Source organism: Triturus cristatus, chromosome 6 (genome assembly GCF_964204655.1).
Source record: "Triturus cristatus chromosome 6, aTriCri1.1, whole genome shotgun sequence".
Classification (NCBI taxonomy): domain Eukaryota; kingdom Metazoa; phylum Chordata; class Amphibia; order Caudata; family Salamandridae; genus Triturus; species Triturus cristatus.
In genome coordinates this window covers 196,658,598-196,683,305 of record NC_140589.1, presented here as the reverse complement: position 1 = coordinate 196,683,305, position 24,708 = coordinate 196,658,598, and the positions used below count along the sequence as shown (strand labels likewise).

The 24,708-nt window shown below is 46.3% G+C and overlaps 1 protein-coding gene across 5 annotated transcripts in view; it reads left to right on the top strand.

The window, feature by feature from the left end:
- The window catches only part of LOC146816630 (cytochrome P450 2K1-like), a 504,791-nt gene that overhangs the window by 399,043 nt on the left and 81,040 nt on the right, over positions 1–24,708 (top strand). For all 5 annotated transcript variants that reach the window (XM_085610503.1, XM_085610501.1, XM_085610504.1 and 2 more), the window contains one exon: positions 9,604–9,788. In XM_085610503.1, coding sequence (XP_085466629.1) covers positions 9,604–9,788 — 185 coding nt within the window. The remainder of the gene's footprint in view (positions 1–9,603; positions 9,789–24,708) is intronic.

Genomic DNA, 24,708 nt, shown 5'->3' with positions numbered 1-24,708 from the left:
CTCATGGGAGCCCCGCACGAGTCGTCACTTCCTGCTGCACTGCAGGCTCCGCCCACGTCCCGGGCAAGGATGCCTGACATCCTGTGGGCCGCGGCGGTGATTCTTTTGTGGCACACAAAGAGGGGTGGGCTCCCTCGAGATGGAAAACAAATGTAGAAGCGGGGTGGGCACCCGCGTCAGACTCTCCAAGCGGGGTGGGCACCCGCCGCACGAAAAATAAAATAGGCGGCAACATGCTGGGTGGGCTTCCACCTCTCTCCCCTCCAGCAGGGGGTGAATCCCACGTCGGGAAGGTTGCAGCGCCTCAGCTGGGCAAATCACAAGCAACAGCATGCGCTCCTCCTCAGGATCGCACAGGCTTCATCAAGCCTTGGCGAAGGAAAGGCAAAGCAAAAAAAAAGGTCCAAGAAGTCCTGGGCATCAGGGATGGAGCACCACAGCTCCCAGCAAGGGAAAGTCCTCCAGGCATCCAGGGGCAGGGCACGGCCCAGGGAGGCAAGCCTTCCCCTGAGCCCCAGCAGCAGCACACCCCTGGTAGATTCAAGTCCAGAACAAGAACACTTTCATGGGGTCACAGCCCCTTCTTTTATACAGCTTTTACCTTTGTTCTGCAACTGTAGGGCAAGGGGAGAACCAGATACAACTGGTTTAGGAGCACTTTGTTTTGCTCAGCTTCCCCCTATTCACAGGACAGGCCAGGGACATCAGACGCACCACAGGAGGTGGAGCCAGCATTGTGAAGGGAAGGCCCAGCCCCATTCAGGTCCCAGGTGCAGCTCCTCCCTCCCATCTACATGCAGATCTCCCCATTCACCACCGGGCAGACTCACCCTAGCTCCTGGAATTCCCCAGCCCTCTCAGCTCCTGTCAATCACAAGCCAGACAGGCAATTCACATCACACAGCACACAGAAATGCCAACTTCTAGAAGTGGCACTTCTCCACCAGTCACACTAAATCTGCGCACACCATTGTGCAGCATTTATTCTCACGAGTTCGCACATACCAAACTCGCCCCTGCACTCCTCTCACATCAGGAACTACCATGGACACACATATCCCCCATGCATTCCTATGGGAGGGCAGGCCAGTCTCACTAAATGTAACACAGAGCGCACGCACTTTACACTGGGACACAGTGCTAAAGTGCCTAGAGGCCTAAAACTACTAACACTTCATAGGGAAAAAGGCCAGGATAAATGCAAAAAGTTTAGGGTGAACCTGCCAAAAGGGCCAGGTTATATATATATAAATATATATCTATATATATCCTTGCTCCGTGCTTCTGCCAGTAGTATCCGCATTCGTTAACAGGTGCTCCTGGTCCTGCGGCAGCAGCACCGCTAAAAGCTCCCGCTCCCACTCCAAAAGGAAAGGACCAGCACGCTTGTTGGGTTAATCCTGAATATGGACTTATTGCGCACAAGATAATAACAAACAAACTCGTTTCGGCATGGGCCTTCCTCAGTGTCGACAGGCGCCATTTCCATGGCCATATTTATGATGCAGTCAGTTCTTTGAAAAGTGTAAAAGGACAAACAAATTAACTCATTTGTGGGTGCCTTCTTTGAATGCGCAAATGTTTCGTTCTATCAAGGAACAACACATTAATTCATCATATGTATATCATGCTGCATGTGTTCATAGGTGCTCATCCATTCTTATTAGCAAGTAATCATCCCAATATCAGCATTAGTTCTCATTCTTAAAATCTGCCCTGATTTCTGAAATTGTTGGGTGATTTTTTATGATATATATACCCCCTTAAAAAGCCATGTATAGATTCATCACGTGAATAGCAATGTTCTATAATTTCAAAGTTTGAAAATTCATTATTGCAGTAATTGCCTTCCTCCAAAATCAGCCTTTGGATACCCATGTCATTTAACATCCTTACTGTATAGATTCCCTAACTGAGGTCAGTCATATGTGTATCACCATTAAGGGTGGGCGTAGTTCGTGAAGTAGCACTTCGCGAAGCTACGCAAAGTGAAGTTCGCACTACGCGAGCTACGCGTAGCACTTTGCGAACTGCGTAGTAACATGTTCGCACTGTGCAAGATGTTGTTTTCAATGATTGCACAGTGCGGACAAGCAACCGGCACTGTGAAATCATTGAAAATGGCATCTTGCACAGTGCGAGCTGTAGATTTCTGCTGCTCGAGTAGATTTTTACTCGAGCGGCAGCTTTCTCAACGCGAACTGGTAGTTTCTCATCGCGAGTGGTCGCGAGCATACGCGACCCCTCGCAATGAGAAATCTGACCTCCTCGCGTTGGGAATCTCGCCGGGAGGTTTATTTTCCATGCTCGTGATCGCCAACTTGATGTTCTTGATCGCGAACAAGGAAAAAGTCTCGCCGGGATGTCATTTTGCTTGCTCGCGGTCGCCAACTTGACGTTGAGGACCGCGAGCAAGCAAAAAATGACCGCAGCACTACGCAACACTACGCTACGCGTGTTCGCACTGTGCTAGTGCAATTCGCGTAGTGCGAAGTAGCGCGAACTTCGCAAACTATGCCAGCGTAGCGTAGTGCTTTGCCCAGGCTTAATCACCATATAAATTTCTTTACGCCTTTAATGCGCCTTTTCCTCTCATGTTAGATGGTATCTTACTGATTAAATTGTGGGTGGCTGGTATACGTCACACTTTGTACACTCTTTTCTACCCACTCTGTAACTCTATTATGCTCTGAATGGGCCTTAATCAATCAATTGGGTAGTCCCTCATTATTGGTTTGATTTTCAAGATTGTCACCCTGTGTTGTCCATCTCTGTTCCTCAGTGAAAAAACTCATTCCTTCCATTACTCCTAAATGACACAGGTACAGCTAGTTCCTCTCCACTATTGAGGCCTTCAGGTAACTTTGATTGTAAATCTATTATAAATTGTGATTCTAGTCACCTCAGTTGTTTCTCCCTGTGACCTCCTCTGACATCTCTGGTTACGTGATCCAAACAAAAATATTGTAAGAGTGCCCTGTTACTGTTGTGGTGGCTGGTAAAATGACGTGCAACTGGATAGTTCACGTTGTTGTTGTTAATAGCCCTTTGATGTTCTAAAATTCGTGTCTTGACTGGATGTATCGTACTGCCCACGTATCGTAAGCCACATGGGCATCCCAGACAGTAGACCACATGTGTTGTGTTGCAGGTCATACATTTTGTTATCCTCTTCTCCTTTATAAGGCCCTTTATCTTATATGAAATTTCTTTTTTGCTGTTACTGCAGGCCTTGCATTTCCCACACAGGAAAGAACCATGGAGATCTAGTAGACTTGAGTGTTGCTTTACTATCGGTAAGTGACTCTCCACTAGACGATCTTTTATAGACCATGATCTTTTGAATGCGATTCCTGGTTGGGCGGGCAAATCTTTCCCTATTACTGCAACAGATTTTATAATGCTCCAATTCTTTCTCAGAATGGCTCTGTTCTTGTTTGCTGCATTGGAGTAGTGTGTGATCATTCTAAAATTATTTGCCACTCCTTCTTTACTCCGTCTACGTTCATCCTGCAGAAGTTCTGCTGTGTCTTTTTCTGCAGCCTTTCTTTTTGCTACCTTTAAGGTCTTCTGTGGATATCCCCTTACTTCAAAACGTATGCTCTCTTCTGCTGCCTGTACATAATCACACTGCCTCAAGCTGTTTCTTTTAATTCGTAGAAGTTCTTCATAGGGGATACTTTTGATAAGATTCATCGGATGGCTACTGCGCCAATGCAAGACAGAGTTCCCTGTCGTTATCTTTCTTCAGATTAAGGCAGTTGTCATTGAGGCAGGAGATATATTGATTAGTTGACTCTTGTGACTCTTTCCAGATTATGAATTTGTCTACCCACTCATCCATAGTGTCAGCCCAGGCCACCCACTTCTCCCACCAGCCAACGAACAAGTTCGCATAGGTGGGGGCCAACTAGGTGCCCATCTCCGTGCCTTGTATCTGTTTGTACCTCTGTTCCTGGAAAAGGAAAAGGTTATTATTTAAACAGAAGGCATTAAATTCCACCAACATATTTTTATGTTCCAGATATTTTAGGGGCCTTCCTTTAAAAAAATATGTTGTCCCCTCCAGTCCATCAGTGTGCCTGATACTGGTGTAAAAATTCGACACATCTAGTGTGATCATCAGGAAATCCGGTTCCCAGTCAATTCCCTGAATTTGTCTAAAAAAATCCTTTGTGTCTCGTGTGTATTAAGCCAATTGTGACACAAAGAAGAACTAGAATTAATCCACATATCTGGACATATTCTCAGTCTCGTGGGCTAATGGCATCTTTGTGGATTTTGGGTAGGTGATAGAATGTGGAGATCCTAGGGTGTTTGTTCTGTAGAAAGTAGAATTCCTCTTTTGATAGAATGCCCTTATTGAGCCATTTCTGGATCATTTCTCCAAAAGCTTGTACACTCAACATGTAGTCCATCTCAGTTATGAGGATGTAGTTATTTTTATCATTGAGCTGTCCATAAGCCTCCTCACAGAAGTTTTATCTTGTCTGTAAAACTATATTCCCACCTTTGTTGGAGGGTTTCACTAGGATTGTTTTATCTTCTTTTAAATTCTTTATTGCTTGTCTTTGATTGTATGTAAGGTTCCATTTCTTCTGTTCCTTATCTTGTGTCCTCAAAGTCAACAGTTCTTTATTTACATTATCAGCAAATACGTCAATGGCATCTATAGGTTTCTGGGGATAGAATCTGGAGGATGGTTTGAATGGACTTGGGGCACCCGTTTGTGTTATCCCAAAATCTTGTATCCTGTCCATATTCCCGCTTCCCGTTCGTTCTTGTGAGCTTCCTTCATCCTCTAGTTCTTCCAGGATTGCCAATGTATCTAAATTCCTTATGGTTATCGAATCAAAGTCCTGTGATATGTTGTTCATTGTGATTCACGGTTGGCCAGGGTTTTTCATTTTGAAAAGTTTGTACATTCTGATTCTTCTGATATATTTAAATAAGTCAATATGGGTTTGTGTGGACTCGTAGTTTTCCACTGGGCAGAACGTTAGACCCAGTCTCAATACTGACTCTTCACTCGTAGTCAGTATTCTTGTTGTCAGATTTATAATCATTAGATTATCTCCTACTGGCTGAAGTTTCTGCCCCTCCTGTTCCTGGTGTTTTGTGCCGTTCCGTTGGTTCTGCTGTTTCCAGCCGCCCCTTCTCGTGATTCTGTGGCTTTCAGCTCCAGTGATCATCCTTTGCCAGCCCTCAGCCATGTCTGTTAAAACAGGTTGAACTCCTTGTGAAAAAGGTTCTAACGTGATGGTGCCCTGACCAGCATTAACCCCTTCTTCTTCAGATTGCTCTGCGCTGGTTACCTCCGATTCTGATTTATCTCTATGTTCCGTCACAGGTCGTTTCTTTGATCTCAAATCATGTCTTGGGGCATCGTATCTTCTGGCGAATGTCAATATTCGGCCAAGCTCACAGTTCTTGGTATCCCTTTCAAACTTCTGTTGCTTCCTTTGCTGTATCTTTTTCTCATACGTTCAATCGTTTCTTTATTGTTTCCTTTTCCTCTTTGTACTTACTGTTGTCTCCAATTTCCAAAATGCCCACCTCCAGACTTTCAATTTCCTTTAGTGTTTTTTCGCGATCACTCCAGGCGATTTTCACTAATGTCCTTAACATGCCTTGTAACGATCCCGCAGTGTATTCTGCCCATTCATTTAAAAGCTCCGGGTCCGGATTATCATATGCTGGGACCGTGTATATTCTTTGGCCCCTCGGTACCCTGTTGACATCAATATAGTTTTGCAGGGAAGTGGCTTCCCACCACTTTCTTATTTTCCTCTCATGGAGCCTCTCAAGCTGTTGATATTTACTTCTTAAGTTCAATTTCCCTGTGCCTCTCCCTGGGTGCACTTTAAATATATATGTTGCCGCTTTGCGGCGTGCTGCCTCACTAAGCATCAGATTATTTGTCTAACTGCGCCTCCCAACTCATTATGCCGTGTACAATCAATTCAGCCGTTGTCCTCTTCAAGTTCCATTCACCTCGGGGCACTCCATTCGGCTAACACAGTGGTGCGGATGCTTTTCCCGTAATCTTCTCGCTCCATGCTTCTGCCACTAGTCCGCACTCGTTAAGGAGTGCGCCTGGTCCTGCGGCGGCAGCACCTCTAAAATCTCCCATTCCCTCTCCGAAAGGAAAGGACCAGCACTCTAGTTGGGCTAATCCTGAATATGGATTTACTGCACACAAGATAATCACAAACAAATGCATTTCGGCGTGAGCCTTCGTCAGTGTCGACAGTGTCGGGGGATGAAGTCCACTTGTGTCCTGAGGTACTCAAGACACAAGAGGACCTCATTGCCCCACCAACAGTGCACCAGAAGCTGCATTTGTGGTGTAAAAAGGGGCGTGACCTCGACCACCTCTCTACAACACAGCTGTAGGGCGCTTACTGGAGGTACCTGGTGGGCTGGTTTGCCCCCAGGGACCCTCAGGCTTGAAGTGGATTTAATCCCCCAATTTACAACGCGCCAGGAGGCGTGTTTGCACACTTGTTATATCAAGCCCTACCCCCTCCCTGCACCACTGTGCAATCGTGCCCCCTGGTGCGTTGTAAGTTGGGGGATTAAGTCCCCTTAAATCCTAAGGGTCCCTGGGGGCCAACTAGCCCACCAGGTACCTCCAGTTTGCGCCACAGAGCTACATTGCAGAGTGGTGTAAAAGGGGGCTTGACCTCAGACCAGCTCTCTGCAACGCCGCTCTGTGGTGCAAACTTGAGGAACCTGGTGGGCTAGTTGGCCCCAGTGACCCTCAGTATTCAAGGGGAATTAATTCCCCAACTAACAATTCGCCAGGGTGCACGTTTGCAGTGTGGTGGAGAAAGGGGGCATGGCCTCCGGCTAGATGCCGGCTGTTTTTTAAAATCTTTTTTTTTACAAGGGGGCTGTGTGGCCCCCCTTCTTTTATATTTTTGGGGCCCTGGGGACCCCATCCCCCAGAGCCTGACCCCTTTTTATACATTTTTTTAAAACAAAATTGGGAAGGGGGCCACGTGGCTCCCCTCCTGAGGCCAATTTCTCCCCGGGGAACCCTTCCCCCGGGGCATGACTAGTCGTTTGTTTTATTTTTTATTTAATTATTTGGAGCGGGGCTGCGTGGCACCCCTCCTCAGGCCAATTATGGCCCCGGGGACCCCATCCCCCAGGGCTGGCCATTGTTTTTTCATAGCGGAGGGGGGGCGCGTGGCCCTCCTCCCAGGCCACTTCTGGCCCCAGGGACCCAATACCCCGTGGCCCGGCCGCCCTGTGGGGGACCGTGGGGGGAGCCTCAATGCCCCCACGGTCCCACCGGCTCCCCACCTCCTGCGGGAGCCGGCATTGCTTTTGAGCAAGGGGAGCTGCTAACATGCAGCTCCCCTTGCTCAAAAGCAATCCTGCTTTGCTTCATTGAAGAGTGAGCAGGTTTCCCTTCTCTCACTTCAATGAAGCAAAGCAGAGTTTGCTATAGCAGCAGATCCCGGGGGTGGGGCCCCGGGACATTGTAGGAGCTGGCCCTGGGCCGTGGCGGTCCCCAGGGCCATCAAGAGCTCCTGGAGGGGGGCCGCTCCCATCATATGCACAGCCCCGGGGAAGTGGTGGTCCCCGGGGCTTGGAGGGGCCCACGTCCCCCCCCGCAAATAATTCTAGATAGCCCTGTGTGGCCCCCCCCACTAATTTTTTTTAGGTACAAGCCCCGGGGAGGTGGGGGTCCCCAGGACAGCAGGGGGGGCTGTGCGCCCTCCCACGCATATTTAAGAAAAGCCCCGGGGTTGCGCTCCCCGGGGCTTGGGGGGGGTCTGTGAGGCCCCCCACAGATTAAAAAACAAGCCCTGGGGCCACGTGTCCTCCCACATATAATTTACATAGCCCCAGGGAGGTGGCAGTCCCCAGGGCTGCGTGGACCCCCCTGGGGGAGCCGGCGATATAATTTTGGCATTCCCCCGGGACCTGGCCCACCTGGGGGCTCATTTAAATGAAGCACGGGAGCCTGCGCTTTATTTTTTTTATTTTCTCAGCCGGATTCACGTCCCCAGCGCGATTTTTCCCGTTTTTGGGTTTTTTTTCTAATGCTTTTTTAGCCCTGGGTGTCCTTGTGGGACCCCCTAAGCAGGCCAAGGGGGTCAGGGTGTTTGTACCCTGCCCCCGTTTCTTGCTTTTTAACCTCTTTTTCACTGTTTTCTTGAGACTTGGTTCTACTGAGTCACAAGATGGCTGCCAACACTTCCTGGTTTGGAGTGTTGGCAGCCAATCAGTGTGAAGCTCGTGCCCGGGAGTGTTTGCGAACCCTCCTCGGTGCTCAGATATCGATATTGTTCTTTTTTACAGTTCTCAGGAACTACTGAACGGATTTACACCATTTAACAAAAAAGGCACAGTCTAAACCAAGACCTACATTTTGGCCAAATTAGGTGTAATTCCGTTCAGCAGTTTGGGCTGTAACCTGTAATAAAGTTCCTATGGAAATGAACATGGAACAAACGCGCTTTGGGACCCCCATTTTTTCTCGCCCCCCACTTGATAAATCACCCCAAAATGTTTAACACACAAACTGAGCAGTCCAACCCTGTTTTTTGGAAGATTTCACAAAGATTTGTCAAACAGCGCCAAAGATATTGGTAAATCAAAAAATGCTTTTCCTATGGTAACTAGGTCCTAACTATAACTACCTACTGGACTTGCTTCAGTCACTCTGTTCAGGAGTGTTTCATTGGCCCCATCCTATATTCTTACATGCTACATTCAATGACGCAATTGAGAACATATTGGTATGTACTAATATTGGTGGGATTGCTCCTATAGAGCGGATTTGCGCTTACACCTGATTGTGAATTTGCATGCTTAAAGATGGCAGACACCGAGTGACTGAAGCAAGTCCAGTGTCCTTTGTTGAAAAAAGGTTGAAACATGTAGACCTTTTGGATGCCTGGGAACATTAATTCCGTAACACAAGCTCCTATTGAGAAAAGGAGGTGCAGTTCATCCCTGCACCCCGTGGCAGACACCTCAAGGTGCCTGCCACAAGGTGCAGGGATCAACAGGGGGACACCATTGGTGCCCCCTCATCCCCCAACCGGAGGCCGTGCACCAAAGGGGCCCCTTCTGGAGGCCCCTCAAACACACTCTCTGACATGGTTTTCATGTCAGGCAGGCCGGCATGGAAACCATGTCGGAAACAGCGCATTTCAATCTAATGGGCAGAAAGGCCCACCCTTGAGATTACTGGCCGGCTTCCGTCAGGCTCTCTGAGCCTGTTGGAATTACCGGCTGGTTTACTTTTCTACCGCCTCCATCATAAACCACGCGGCCCATTTTGATGTGGCCCTTAAGGCTCCAAACGCAGGTTGGAGCATTTATGGGATGCATCGTAATCTGCCACTTTGTTGTCACAAGAGAACAGACCGGTGTGGTGCACTCCACTAACAATGATTCTACCTCATTTACTGTTTTAGGGCTTATCTCTCCCCAGACTATATCACTCGTGTTGAACACATGCATTTGTATAAAAACACTTTATATATTTCATTTGGTTACACTTGAATACCCATCTCAGACAAATGCATCACATCTGAAAAAGATGACAGACCTGTTTAATATTTTTGATTATGGTTTCAGGAAAAGTCCAAGAAGAGATTGAAAGGGTGTTGGGATCTGCCCAGGTGAGATATGAGCACCGAATGAGTATGCCTTACACCAATGCAGTTATCCATGAAATACAGAGATTTGCTAATATCCTGCCGATGAGTTTGCCTCATGAGACCGCAACAGATGTCACCTTTAAAGGATACTTTATTCCAAAGGTATGTGTAATTGTGCAGTTTGCTTCCTATTGATATGTTAAGGCACAATTTGGCATCTTTTACTTCACACTTGTGGTATTCGCATAATCCATTCGCTGTAAGAACTTCTTTAGTGTGCTGCTATCAATGCTACTTTCAACAAGGGCATATCTTAGTGAGTGAGATTTGGGGGAAGGGGTGGATCTAAAATTTTTCAACTAAAAAGAAGTAGGTGGTAGGGCAGGAGAGTAAAACAAGCCAAGGAGACTGCATCCACAAGAGACCAAAAGCATGTTGGTGCAGCTTTCAGGCGTGTTTTTTTAATTGACACACGGCTTGCTATGCAATTAATGTTTTCTCTACAGATAAGTGTTTTCTCCTCGAAGAAGAAAAAGACAAGCTGCAAAGCAGCCTTTCCCATTGAGGAAATGTACTGTGTAAACAATCTGCACTCTGGATATTCTGGTTATGGGACATCCAGAAATGTAACATGATCAGAATTTGATATGACGTTGCCAGTAGTATGCCTTGAAGCTTCAGACTTGTGTTGCTTCCCATGCCTACTACTGACAGTGCTTGTGACTTCCATAACATAATCAATCTGCAATCTCCAGTACTTCTAGGGGTGCAGATTTACTACTTCCATTATAAACCAATCACTATGTCTGTAAGTTTCTGATCCAGAAAAACAAGCTAAAAACTCTTCTCTGAGGATGAACGTAGAATAAAAATTATGAAAAAGTTCTTCATCAGATTAGGAGAAAAAACAGCACAGACATTGCAGACTAGACTCGGGTCCCCCAGACCCAACTACCAATCCAAAAATGCTTTTCTATCATGGGGGGACAGAGTGTCACACTCAATAAAGCCACCCGCCAACCCTGAAGCTATGCCCTTTGCCTCCTGGTGCATTCTTTCTAAAGAACAAAGAATAGCACACTCTGACATTAAAAACTTTTGGGTAGATAAAATCAGAAACACCGGCCAGCCAATAGCTTCGAATAGTCGCTAATTCTATAATCGGTAATTAGCTTTGAATTATGTCGTCTATGTACCATAGTATTGTATGTTCTTCATGGATCATTATTATTAGTGGTAAGTGACAACTTATTCAATGCCAAACTCATAAAAGCAGATCAGGGAAGAATGTACCATTACCCATCAGTTTGGGTACCAGAGATCACATGTAATGTCTTATTAGAAAAACAGAAGCAATATTGATCAAAGAGAGCCCTGTGTTGAAATACTCTGTAGGCTAAGGGCCTAATTATGAGCCTGGTGATCCATGGACCGCCAGGCTCATGGTGGCACAGCGATGGCAGTCCAGCCGTCGCCCGTCCGACAGCCCTATTACAACTAGGGTGGTCGGACCGCCATTGCAACATCGCAACCACCAGGAATGACATATTCCTGGCGGTGGCACGGTGGTGTTGAGGCTGCAATATGCTTGCTGTGTTCTGAGGCACCGCCAAATATATTACAACTTTTCTCAATACCAGCAGACTCATGGAGGTTCTTTCTCCATGAAACCTCTGGCCAAGAGGATTAGCCCCTGCGCATGGGGTGCATGGAGGGGGGCACATGTTGTGCCGTCCCCTGTAGTTTTGCGCCCCGGTTCCTGCACTGGAAGGAATGCACGACATGGTGCATTCCTACCCACGCAGAAATGTGCACTGGCTGTCCCGTGGTGTTGCAGTCTAAGGCTCACTATGATCCTTTAAACTGCACAGCCACTGGACCACCATATTGCCCCCCTCCCACCCACCAGACTACAAAAATACTTCCAATCTGGTGGGCAGATGGGTGGCGTTGAGTTTTGGCAGTGTGGGAGCGTGGCGGTGGCATGCTACCCACTCCCGCACCACAAAAACACGTAATCAGGCCCTGAGACTCATAGTTTACTAAAAGACTAAAAGACACAATTCAGGAAAAAAGGCACTGCCTAATGCAGTTAATGCAGTTAAAGTGTGATATTAACAATTCATGAACACCATGGGAAATGTGGCTTTATGATCACATCTACATGATAATCACATACAGTGAGAAACATAGATTATTGGTGTGTATCCCGCTAAAGCATAATAAAATGAATAACACAATATACCATATGGATGTCAAATCAAATCTTCATAATGATCAAAAACTATAGTGGATAGATCGAATGAAGGTACAGAAATGATGATTACCACAAGTGACTGAGGACGACCCATGCAAGATCAGAGGTGAAGCACTGTTCATGGCTAAAAAGTACCCAGGAATCCAGGTGAACCTCACAAAATTAAAGATAACCCAAAATGTTTAAAACTGGACTTGAATGCCATCTTATCTCCAGAGATACACGAATCCATGCATACAAGGCTTATGTAATGATCCATTTGTGTAAAGCACGTACTCGAAGGCATCTTGACCACATCCTAAATGACTACATAAGTCTGAGTTCATGAGCTCCAAAGTCTGGACCATGGAATTGCAGACCTTCCAACTTACATGGTGCCACTGTGTGACACACAATATTGGCTCCCTTCACATAGTGATCCAGTGAGGAGCCAACATCACATGCCAAATGGGAAAACAAGCTTAAAACAACAGCAAACAATGGATTTCCAACTCACCATTATGGGGTGCAAAAACACCCCAGGACATTCATATGGGATGTGGGGTCAGCACGTCCTCACACAATTTTTTATGTTAGTTAGCAGGTATGGAATTGACAGGAAGATATTTCTATGGGGGAGTGGGTGCAAGTTTTTTAATCCGCTATTGAAGGTTGCAGCTACTGCAATAAACAAAGGGGTGTAACTAAAATGCTAGATCAATAGGTAGACAGACAGACAGACAGACAGACAGACAGACAGACAGACAGACAGACAGACGGACGGATGGATGGATAGACGGATGGATAGACGGATGGATAGATAGATAGATAGATAGATAGATAGATAGATAGATAGATAGATAGATAGATAGATAGATAGATAGATAGATAGATAGATAGATAGATAGATAGATAGATAGATAGATAGATAGATAGATAGATAGATAGATAGATAGATAGATAGATCAAAAAACACCCATTTCACCCATTCATTTTTCCATAGGAACTTTAGACACTGCTACAGCTCAAAACATTAAACGGATTTACACCAAATTTTGCAGAAATGTTGATCTTGGTCCAAAAAGCATGCTTTTTGTGAGTTACTTTAAATCCACTCTCTAGTTTTTGAACAATTAATGCTCAAAAACCTTGTATATTTCATCAATCAGGAAGTTGTCCCAGTCATCTTAGGACTCGACCTTCAGTCCTGAGTTGCAAATACAGACATAGGGCACAAGGTAGGGATACGTTGACCCCTTAGACCTGGGTGAGAGTCCCCGCCTGTGGCCAAAAATGTTTTTATAATTTTGCTGAAAATTTGCAGGGTATCTGCAAAATCCGTGGCAAAAAGGTTTAAAAAAACAACAGCTGGCTCTTTGTATGTTTTATTAAAAAGCCCCAGTGTGGTCCAGGGTTATGGGGGCGGCGATGCATGCTTTTATTTTAGGGAGGGAGTGCGTAGCTCTCCTTCCTGTGCCTCTGAGTGGTCTCAGGGAGCCCATCCTCCTGGGCTGAGGTAAAAAAAGGTAAGGGGTCACACAGCTCCCCTCCCAAAGCCTAATTAGACCCCAGGGACCCATCCCCTGGGTCTGAAATGCTATAGACCGGAAGTGTCCTCCTCCACAAGCCTAAAAAGGCCCCAGTGAACTATCCCCAGGGCCGAGTAATTAATGAAGTAGGGGTCCTGGGGCCCCCTTTCCTGAGTCTTAAAAAGTCCCTGAGAGCCCCATCCCTCAGGGCTGGCTCAGTGACTGTGCCCTGGAGAGCCCACCCCGGGACACAGTAGTTTTCCTGCCCGCACTAACGCGGACAGGAAAACATATATTTGCTCTTCTCTGGTGGGAGCAGTTTTAAATCTCCTGCTAAATGAGAGCAATCAGGAAGTATGATCCCGCCCGACTTGTGTTTTGTTTCCCTGCCAGCACTCCTGCGGGAAGGGAGACAGAGCACATATTGCTCCTGCCTGGATGGAGCATGCAGAAAACAAGTGCAATGCTATCCCCACAGTCACCCAACATGTTTTTGTGTGTGCAACAGGTTGGGCACCAGGGCACCCACCTATCATAAAGAGAAGCCACAGTGGCCGAGAAGGCTCAGGGAGGGGAGAACCACGTAGGCCTTACCCCTTTTTAAATAAGGTACGTCCACAGGGAATGTGGAAGCTCGGGAGAGGGCAGCATGGCATCCTCCCCTTTTTGATAAAATAGACCCCTAGTGGATGGGGCTACCAGTCTCCCAGGATGCTTAGGCTGGGGAGACCACATGGCTCCCCTCCCCTTTTAAATATGGTATGTCCCTGGGGGATAGTGTCCTCAGGGTCTACGAAGGCTTGGGGAGGGGGGCCCCATGGCCTTTTTAGGATCAGGGAGGGGGGGCACATGTTCCATCCCCTCAATCTAAGTGTTATTTTGCGTGTTCCCTCGGTGGGCACCGGGGCACCCACCTAAATTTAGAGAGGCCCTGGGGGATGGGGTACTCATGGCCACAATAGGCTTAGAGAAAGGGGCCATGCAGCTCCCTCCCATTTGTAATGGAATTCAGCTAAGAGGATGGGGTCCCCAGAGTCTAATAAGGCTTGGAGAGGGGAGGCTCCATGCCCCCCTTCTTCTTAATATATGATTTGGCTCCGGGGATGAAGTCACTGTGGACCGAAGAACAGCCCTATGCAGCACATGCCAAAGGCTATACACGGCATGGGGCTGGCAGGCTGCTGCGAGGTTGGATGCTTTTAAGTGGGTTGGCTACAGGGCCAACCACTTGCCGTACACAACTAAAGCCCATATGCTGCAGGGGGGTTGGCTGTCTGTAGGGAGGATTGGATAGAGGGCTGGGCTGCAGGCCAGGCCCTGCAGCAAACTCCAGCCACTCACGGCCAAAGGCTGTGGGCAGTATTGGGTTGGCATCACCCCGTGGGTTGGAAGCCGGGCCAGGCCACAGGCCAGGCTCTGCAGCCAACCCCCTGCCACTGAAGGCTGGGTGTGGGGCGAGGTTAGCTGCACACATGGTAACAACATATTTCTTTACATTAATAAAATGTTAATGTAAGGTTATAGTTGGGTCAAATGTTTACTAACAACATAATGTCTTATACTAAAATAACACAGAACTTCACCCTTTAGAGTTATCTCAAGTAACTATAACTCATGCTCTAAAGTAACTATAACTAACGCCGTCACAATGCACTGATAATTATACCATATATTGCATCACTCATTACATATTCTATGATATCATGAATGATAGCATTTGCAATGAAAACCTGTGCATGACAGGGACATGAGTTATAGTTACATTAGGGCATGAGTAACACAACCATAATATGATTTTATTCACAAATGTATTATTTTCAGATAACTACACCGTCGGGACTGAGATTTAACATAGATGGGGCGGGGCCACATAGCCCGCACTCCAAGCCATTATAAGCCCTGGGGAGTCCACCCCAATGCCAGAAATTCACTTAATAGGGGAGGGAGCTGTGCTGCCCCTATGGCCTTCTCCCCAAGCTTTGAAAAGGCACTGGGCACCTCATACCCTGAGACCACTAACTTTAAAAAATGGGAGGGGCAGCCTTCAATGGCCCTGGGTATCCCATCCCCCAGCCTGCTCACTGACTGTGTCCCGATGAGCTCACTTACGGGACACATCAGTTTTCCTGCCTGCAAAAGACTTGTGTTTGCTATCAACTGGCAGGAGCACTTTTGAACCTCCCACCAAATGGGAGTAAACTCTGAGTCTGCTTCCAGCGGGCGGAGCTTTGAAAATGCTCCTGCCAGTTGGGATTGGACTTTTGATCTGTTTCCCTGCCCGCACTGAATCCGGCAGAGAAACAACTCAAGAGATTGCTCTCACGCAGAGGGAGCAGCATAAATAGCTGTTCCCTCCAGGCAGAAGCAATGCTGCCTCACGATGGGTGGGAAAGGGTGGGGGGGGGAGCAAGCAGAGCTCTACCAGATGGAATGATGATATTATCTGTAATTGATTGTTAACCAGGGCAGGGCTCTGACCAGATGTTGAAATACCCGAATGTAAGCACTGATTTGCAATGGATGGTGTGTTACTATTGAGCCTGTTGATGTGACACTCTTTTCTGCAACTGAAGACTGTTTAATAAAAAGACTTACAAAAAGAAATGCTGCCTAATGATGCATGTGGGGAGCTGGCTGAGGCCACATCGGCCCTGGGGTTTCCCATGCATACCCCAATGAGTGTTTGTTGGGTGCCCTGGCTGGGGACCAGAGCACCCACCCATATTAAAGGCAGACCCCAGGGAATGGGTTTCCTAAGGCCAAAAACGTTTCAGAGAGGGGGGCCCCTCCCCTTTATAAAATATACAGCCCTGGGGGATTAGGCTCTCAGGGCCTATTTAGGGTTTGGGGAGGGGGGGGGGTGCGGCTGCCATCCCCTTTTTGTAGCTTTCCATCCTGGATTCTGCTCCCCTGGGCCTTTAACGGCTTAGGGAGGGGACCTGCAGACCTCCTCCCCTTTAAAAAAGGAGTGCCGGGGGATGGGTTCCCCCTTGTGTGTAAAGGGTTGGAGCGGAGAACAATGCAGCCCCATCACCTTAAAAACAAGAAGGTCCTGGGCCTAATGAGGCTTGGGGAGGGGGCCCTGTGGCCCAATCCCTTTTAAAATACATTGTTACAACCAGTCACTCACACATACAGCCACTTAGATAGCCACCCACTCACCCATACAGCTACTTACACACCCACTTCTTTACCTACAGTCAATCACACACCCACTCACTCACCCATAGTCTTTCACCACAGCTACTCACTCACCCATACAAGCACTCACTCACACACTCACTCAAACAACCACTTGTATACTCATTATATATCCATACAAGCACTCACACATACAGGTATTTACACAGATACTTACTCTCCAATAGAGCCAGTCACACACCAACTCACTTATTCAAACACCCACTCAGACAGCCACTCACTCATCCATACAGTCACCTACACACTGAGTCACTCACTCATACAACCCTTCAGACACCCACTCACTCACCCATGCAGCCACTGACACACCCACTCCCCAATGCATCGACTCTCACCGCATCTCACTCACCCACACAGATACTCACACACCCACTTATACACCCATACAGCCCCACACACACCCATGCACAGAAGGATACATACAGTCACACAGCCACTCACATAACATAGTAACTTAACTTTTCTAGTAGGTTAGTATATATGTTTAACAAACATAAACTCTTTTAAAATACTTACACTCACTGGATGATGTCATTAGTGATTTCATTTGAGATGTCATCAGTGATTTCATCAGTGATGTCACTGACCATGTCATGAATGATGTAATATGTGATGTCATCAGCAGTGCATTGCGGGGGCGCAAGTTACAGTTAGCTCAACTAACTATAATGGCCGAATTTCTCTGGTTTTGTACGAGTGAAATGTCCAACTAACTATAACATCCCTGAAACCTGTGGTTTTTTCAGTGAATTTGTAAGGTTTTTTAAATGCTAATTTCTAACTATAACGTCCCTGAAACGTATGTTTTTTTCAGTGAATTAAACTTGTTATGCTTTATTTTTTAAAAATTTTTTACACAGTGGTCGCTCACCCTGCATGATCCTTCACGATGGGTGTGCGGTTGAAGGGTCCCTGACGCATATGTTCGGGGTCGCACTGGGATTCCGCCAGGGTTGCGACGTCGGCGTAATTTAAAAAGTATGAAATCTTATTGTAGAAATTATATAAATATCGTTTTGGTTAAAGACTTTCACTAATATATTTTAGAAAATAATTTATAAACAGAATATTTTAGTTTACTCTTAACTGTACAAACTTTCACAACTGCGTGACGTATGCATGTAGGGGGCACAACCCCGCCCTCCATGAGGGCACGACGTATGCACATACAGTGTGCGACCCATCCCCACAAGTATTTCTGGGGTCGAACTGGGATCTGCCAGGGTCGCGACTTCGGCGTATTTTCAAAGTGTGAAATATAACTATACAAAGTTGAAATATCAGATTTGTATAAACAGTTCCACTAATATACTTTTTAAAATATTATATAAACATCTATTTATACTTTATAATTATGTATGCAAAATGTTACTGGTGTGCGACGTGTAAGCGATGGTTGCGCGCACCCTACACGACTTCATGTTGAGGGAGGATCCAACACAAATATTTTTTCCCTTATTATTTACCTGTCTTTCTGTCAAGACCTATTTTTTGTATGTTGCTGGATTTACTTTTTTCTTGGTGTATTTGACTTTATTTGAGAATATGGAATCCAGTCATCCTGACCAAGATGTTGAAGATGTTGAAGAAGAGCCTGAGGAAGTAGAAGAGCCAGTGAAAAAAAGAAAATAGAGTGTAGTCTGGGCTTTATTTTCAGTGCCATCGGGTGAAAAGAAAATGAATGCCAGGAAAGTCACCTGCACTATCTGCCAGAGAATACTTTCCAGAGGATCGGAGAAGAAGTACTGCTGTGGAACTTCTTCTATGAAAAAACACTTGGAAACAATGCATCCTATTAGTTTGGCCTAAGAAATTATGCGGCGGGAGAAAAATGAACAAGCTGCCCTGGCTGACAATAATGCCTCATCAACATCGGGTGCAGGACTTCCAGCTTCACCTCGGCCACACATTGTTCCTGAGCTGGTTCATGCATTAATTAATTGCTGCAAAATCAATGCAAAGCTGTGTGTTTCGGAGCAATGTCTTGATGTTATTGTCATTGCAATCAAAGCACACAAGTGTTAATTTTTTTTGTTGTCATTGGCATTGTTAATCTTCCTGTTTTTTTTCAACTATTGATGTTGGAATGATAAAAAACTTTTCATAAAAAGTCAAAAACCACTAAAAAAAAATTTAAATACATAAAATACAAAATTGTTAAAAACAACGGTTCTTACTGAACCACATAAACTGGTTAAAAATAGAAAAATTACTAGAGTGATTGCATGAGTGTAGCAGTAGTGATTGAATAATTAGATGAGTGCATGGGTAGTGCCTGGATTTATTTATTTTATTTATTTAAGCAATTTATAGAGCGTGCAAATACCCTGGGGCGTCTCGGCACTACGGACTAGTAGAGGACGGAGACCAGGGATGATGTGCCTATTGGTTAAAGAGCCAAGTCTTGATTAGCTTCCTGAAGGGGAGCAGGGTTGGGCATGATTTAATATGCTGGGGAAGGGAGTTCCAGAGTTTAGCGGTGGCAACTGTGAATCTTCTGTCACCCCAGGCTACTTTCCTTGTACGGGGGATGTGCAGAAGGTTGGCAGTTGAGGACCGGAGGTTTCTATTGGCGGCTGTGTTTTGTACCATCTGTAGTCTATTGGTGACTTTTTTCTGAGCATTGATTTAGAGGCCATTGCAGTAGTCGATTTTTGACATAATTAGTGTGTTGATGAGGGTTTTGCTGGCATTAGGTGGAAGAAAAGGTAATAGTTTTTTAATCATATTTAGAGTGTAAAAGGATGATGAGACAATAGCGTTGGCGTGTGAGGTAAAAGTAAGTTTATCATAAAATATGACTCCTAGGTTTCTAACTTTTGAGGCCGGGGGGGGGGGGTGGAGGGCACAGGTCTGAGGGCCACCAGGTGGGTGACCAAATAGGGTGGAGCTTGCCGAATATCAGTACCTCAGTTTTGTCGGAGTATAGTTTTAGGCAGTTTGTGGCCATCCAGGTGCTGATTGCGACCATGCCTGATTGGAATTTTTCGGCAACTGTTTCTCCGTCGTTATGGATTGCTAACACCAATTGTGTGTCATCGGCGTAGGAGGTAATACCCATCCCGTGAGTTTTGATGACTTTGGCCAGGTCCGACACATAGATATTGAAGAGTGTTAGACTGAAGGATGAGCCTTGTGGCACACCGCACGGGAGGGTAAAAGGGGCCGATTTGTAGTTGCCAAATTTGACTAATTGTGTACGATTTGAGAGGAATGAGGTCAGTAGTTTTTTGGCCTTCTGTTTGATGCCGATGTTCGAGTCACGGTCGATCAGAGTGGAATGATCTACCGTGTCGAAAGCTGCTGACAAATCCAACAGTACTAGCACTGCTGTGCCACCTTGATCTAGGATGGTTCTAATTTCATCTTCTGCTTTAATGAGAGCTGTCTCCGTGCCATGGCCTTTTTCTGATACCGAATTGAGCTTCGTCCAGGAGATTGTTATCGTCGATGTATTGGGCCAGTTGTGTGTTCATTTGTTTCTCAAATATTTTGGCCGGGAATGGCAGACTTGTGATGGGCCTGTAGTTTTTAGTGTCTAGTGGGTTGAAGTGTTGCTTTTTTAGTAGTGGTTTGATAATAGAGTTTTTCCACGCTGTGGGGTAATGGCCAGTGATGAACATGGCATTGCATATGTCGGTCAGGTTTGGGGCTAGAGTGTCAGGGATACGTTTCAAGACAGATGGTGGGCAGGGATCAGTGGGGGAGCCAGATTTGATGGTTAATATGAGCTCCTTAATTTGGGTTGATGACACTTGACAAAAAGTTGAGAACGACGAAGTGTTTTCTTTGGAATCAGGCGTTACTGATGAATTTTCAGATTTGGATTGGGCGGAGAATTTGGCATATTTGTTGTTCACTTTTTCTTGGAAGGATAGTGCCAGATCGTTACAGAGCTGTTGGGTGGGGGTGATCGGGGGATTTATTGCAGATCCAGATAGTTTGGTGACTACTTGGAAAAGTTGTTTCGTAGAATTTTGCGCTGATTCAATCTGATTGAGATAGAATTTGATTTTTCCCTGAATAATGAGGTTTTTATATTTGGACAGTGCTTCCTTATAACGCAATTTGTCCAAGGTGTTATAGTTTTTACGCCAATGTCTCTCTAGGTTCCTACAGCGTTGTTTCTCAAGCCTGAGAGTTTCAGAAAACCAGGGGGCTAAAGGAGTGGATCTATTTTTAGAGATGTTTTTTAGTGGTACTAGGAGGTTGAAGGCATAATTGAGACATTTATAGTAGTTTGCTGAGGCAAGTGAAGGGTCTGTAGTGGGATTGTAGTTGGTTGAGTCAAGGTGTGTTTTTAAAAGAAGCTGGTTCAGATGGCCCCAGGCTTTGAATTGTGATGGGGGGGCTGTTGTGTTCTGATGATGTTTAATAGATTTTGCCTGGATAGTGAACATGACTGCACGATGGTCAGACCATGTGAGAGGTAAGGTTTCTATATCTGATATTTGGGTATTGCTGGTGAAGATGCCATCCAGCATGTGACCAGCTGTGTGGGTAGGGCCGACCACTAATTGGCATAGGTTGACTGCGTTCAGTTCGGTGATGAGAGCTGAGGTGTCGTTGTCGTCTAGGGTTTCTTGGTGAAAATTAAAATCACCCAGAAAATCGAAATCCATTCTCCCGCTAGAGGTTCTAGGAAGGTGTTTAAGGCAGACAAAAAATTGGCTCGCGGCCCTGGGGGGCGATACAGAAGAGTTCCTTTGAAGGATAGTGAGTGATGGTGCGTTATGGAGAATGTGATTGCTTCACATGTAGTAGTGGGGATAGTCTCTGTCCTTAGTATGTATTTATCTCAGTATATGATTGCTAGTCCTCCTCCTTTCTTTGAAGTTCTGTCTTGTCTGAATATGCCATACCTTTCGGGCGTGGCCGTGCGAAAGTCAGGGCCGGCGGATGGGTCTCCCCAGGTTTCAGTGATAAATAGGATGTCTCGTTTTTGGTTGAGTATGAAGTCCGCTATCTCGTATTTGTGTTTGGGGAGTGAGCGGGAGTTTGAGTGCTAGATGAATATGCTCGTGGTTATTATGCGAGTCTTGGGATGTCCGAGCTGCAGTATTGGGATGAGTGTTCAGCATGAAGGTGCACTTAGGGCAGCTGAGAGGAGTAATACAGGATAAAAAGCTCGGGTTCAAGTGAGGGCATGAGTTTGTTTTGCTGGCGAGATTGATGTTTTTCAGCTGAGTGCTGGTGTAGACTATCGGCGCATTGGGGGTGGTTAATAAGGGAGAGCCAGGGTTCATGGCCCTGGGCCCGATCCAGGTGCGGACGGGCGCAGACGTGTATGCCTTAGGCGCGCCCGCTGCGCGCGTCCGCTGCGCGATGAGGCGAGCATCCAAATTTATGCAAACTCAATAGACTAGACTGCTGACCTCGGTAGGAGACGATCTATAGTGCTAAACTTCCGGTTTGTGCCATTAATTCCCTCCACTCAATCAGAAGAATCCGTGGTGGACCGAGGAAAGGCGCTTGGTGACCGGCTGTGAATACACAGTGTGCTCAGGTAAATGCGTGATTTTTAGACTTTGTTAAAAACAGTTGATAAAAACAGTGATGTTATAAAAGTAAGAACGAGTGCACAGATAATTGCAGTTTAACCAGAAGCAAAAGTCGCTAGAAGCCCTTTACCATGCACTTCGTTCGCCACACTTGCCGCACAATGACTCGTCCTCTAGCGTGTCCGCTGCGTGATGAGGCGAGCATCCAAATTTATGCAAACTCAATAGACTAGACTGCTGACCTCGGTAGGAGAAGATCTACAGTGCTAAACATCCGGTTTGTGCCATTAATTCCCTCCACTCAATCGGAAAAATCCGTGGTGGACCGGGGAAAGGCGCTTGGTGACCGGCTGTGAATACACAGTGTGCTCAGGTAAATGGTTGATTTTTAGACTTTGTTAAAAACAGTTGATAAAAACAGTGATGTTATAAAAGTAAGAACGAGTGCACAGATAATTGCAGTTTAACCAGAAGCAAAAGTCACTAGAAGCCCTTAACCAGGTGCTTCGTTCGCCACACTTGCAGCACAATGACTCGTCCTCTAGCGTGTCCGCTATTATTCAGCGATTATTGAATGAGTGGATGAGTAGAGCCTGGGTGACTGGAAGAGTGCAATAATAGTGCATGGTGATTTTATAAGTGCATGAGTAGTTTCTGGGTTATTGCATGAGTGGATGAGTTGTGCCTGGGTGATTGGAGGACTGCATTGGTAATGCTTGGGTGATTTTGTAAGTGCATGGGTATTGCTTCAGTAATTTTGTAAGGGTATGGGTAATGCCTGGGACATTGCATGAGTGCAGAGATAATATATGGGTGATTGGAATAGTACATGGGTAATGCCTGAGTGATTGCATGAGTTTATGGGTAATGCCTGGATAATTGCATAAGTGCATGGGTACTGCGTGGGTGATTGGAGGAGTGCAAGGGTAGTGTGTGGTGATTTTATGAGTGCGTGGGTAGTGGTGGAATGATTGTATGAGTGCATGGGTACTGGCTGGGTGATTGCAGGAGTGCATGGGTGATTGTAACAGTGCATGAGTAGGGTCTGGGTTATTGCATGAGTGGATGAGTTGTATCTGGGTGATTGCCTGACTGCCCAGACGCGGGTCCCTTGCTCACTGTGCCACTGGATTCAAGCTAGCCTGGCTGAAGAAGGGTGACATACCCTGAAACCAGTCCCAGGATGCTTGTTTCCGGTCCAGGGAGGACCTGTCCTGGCAGTTCGGTCTGGACTGCTCCCATGAGGCACAGGGTCAAGACTGATTTGCATATGGCTTGGTCCAAACTGGGGTGGCATAGTGGGCAAAAGAACGATGGATTTAACCCAGATCTTTTGACTGGGGGAGAATGTTTGCATTGTCAGCATTCCGTCCATCATTTGTTTGCTGTAACACCTTTCTCCCTAAGTAGGATGGGTATGCCCAGACGTGGGTCCCTTGCTCACTGTGCCACTGGATTCAAGCTAGCCTGGCTGAAGAAGGGTGACATACCCTGAAACCGGTCCCAGAATGCTTGCTTCCTGTCCAGGGAGGACCTGGCCTGGCAGTTAGATCTGGACTGTTCCCATGAGGCACAGGGTCAAGACTGATTTGCATATGGCTTGGTCCAAACTGGGGTGGCGTAGTGGGCAAAAGAACGATGGATTTAACCCAGATCTTTTGACTGGGGGAGAATGTTTGCATTGTCAGCATTCCATCCATCATTTGTTTGCTGTAACACTGCCTGACTGCATGGGCACTGGCTGAGCGATTGAAGGACTGTATGAGTAATGCCTGGCTGATTGCATGCGTGCAGGGGTAATTTCTGGATGACTGGAGGAAGGCATGGGTAGTGCCTGAGTGATAAGACAAGTGTATAAGTTTTGCCTGGCCTACTTTATAAAAGCAAGGATACTGTCTGCATTATTCCATATGTACGTAAATAGTGTCTGGATGATTAAAGGAGTGCATGGGTAATGCTTGGATGTTTGGGACACTGCATGGGTAGTGTTTGGGTGATTGCATGAGTGTCTGAGTAAATGTATGAGTGTAAGGCCACTGCCTGAGCAATTGAAGGAGTGCATGGATAATGCCTGGGTGATTGTATGACTGCATGGGTAGTGTCTGGGTGATTGGAGGAGTGCATGGATAGTGCTTGGATGACTGGATGAGTACAAGGATACTGCCTGCATTATTCCATAAGTGCATGAGTAGTGCCGTGGTGATTTTATAAGTGCATGGGTATTGCCTGGATAATTATATGAGTACACAGGTAGTGCCTGGGTTATCGGAGGAGTGCAAGGGTAGTGCCTGGGTGATTGAAGGAGTACACGTATAGTGCATGGCTGATTGGAGGAGTGCATGGGTAATGCCTAGGTCATTGAGGAGTGCATCAGTCATGCCTAGGTTAATGCATAACTGCATAGCTAGTGCCTGGATGATTTTATAAGTGCATTAGTACTGCCTGAGTGATTGAAGGACTGCATGAGTAATACCTAGGTGATTGCATGAGTGCAGGGGTAATGTCTGGGTCATTGGTGGAGTGCATGGGTAATGGCTAAGTGATTGTATTAGTGCATGTGTACTGACTGGGTGATTGGAGGAATACATTGATAGTGCCTAGGTGAATGCAGGAGT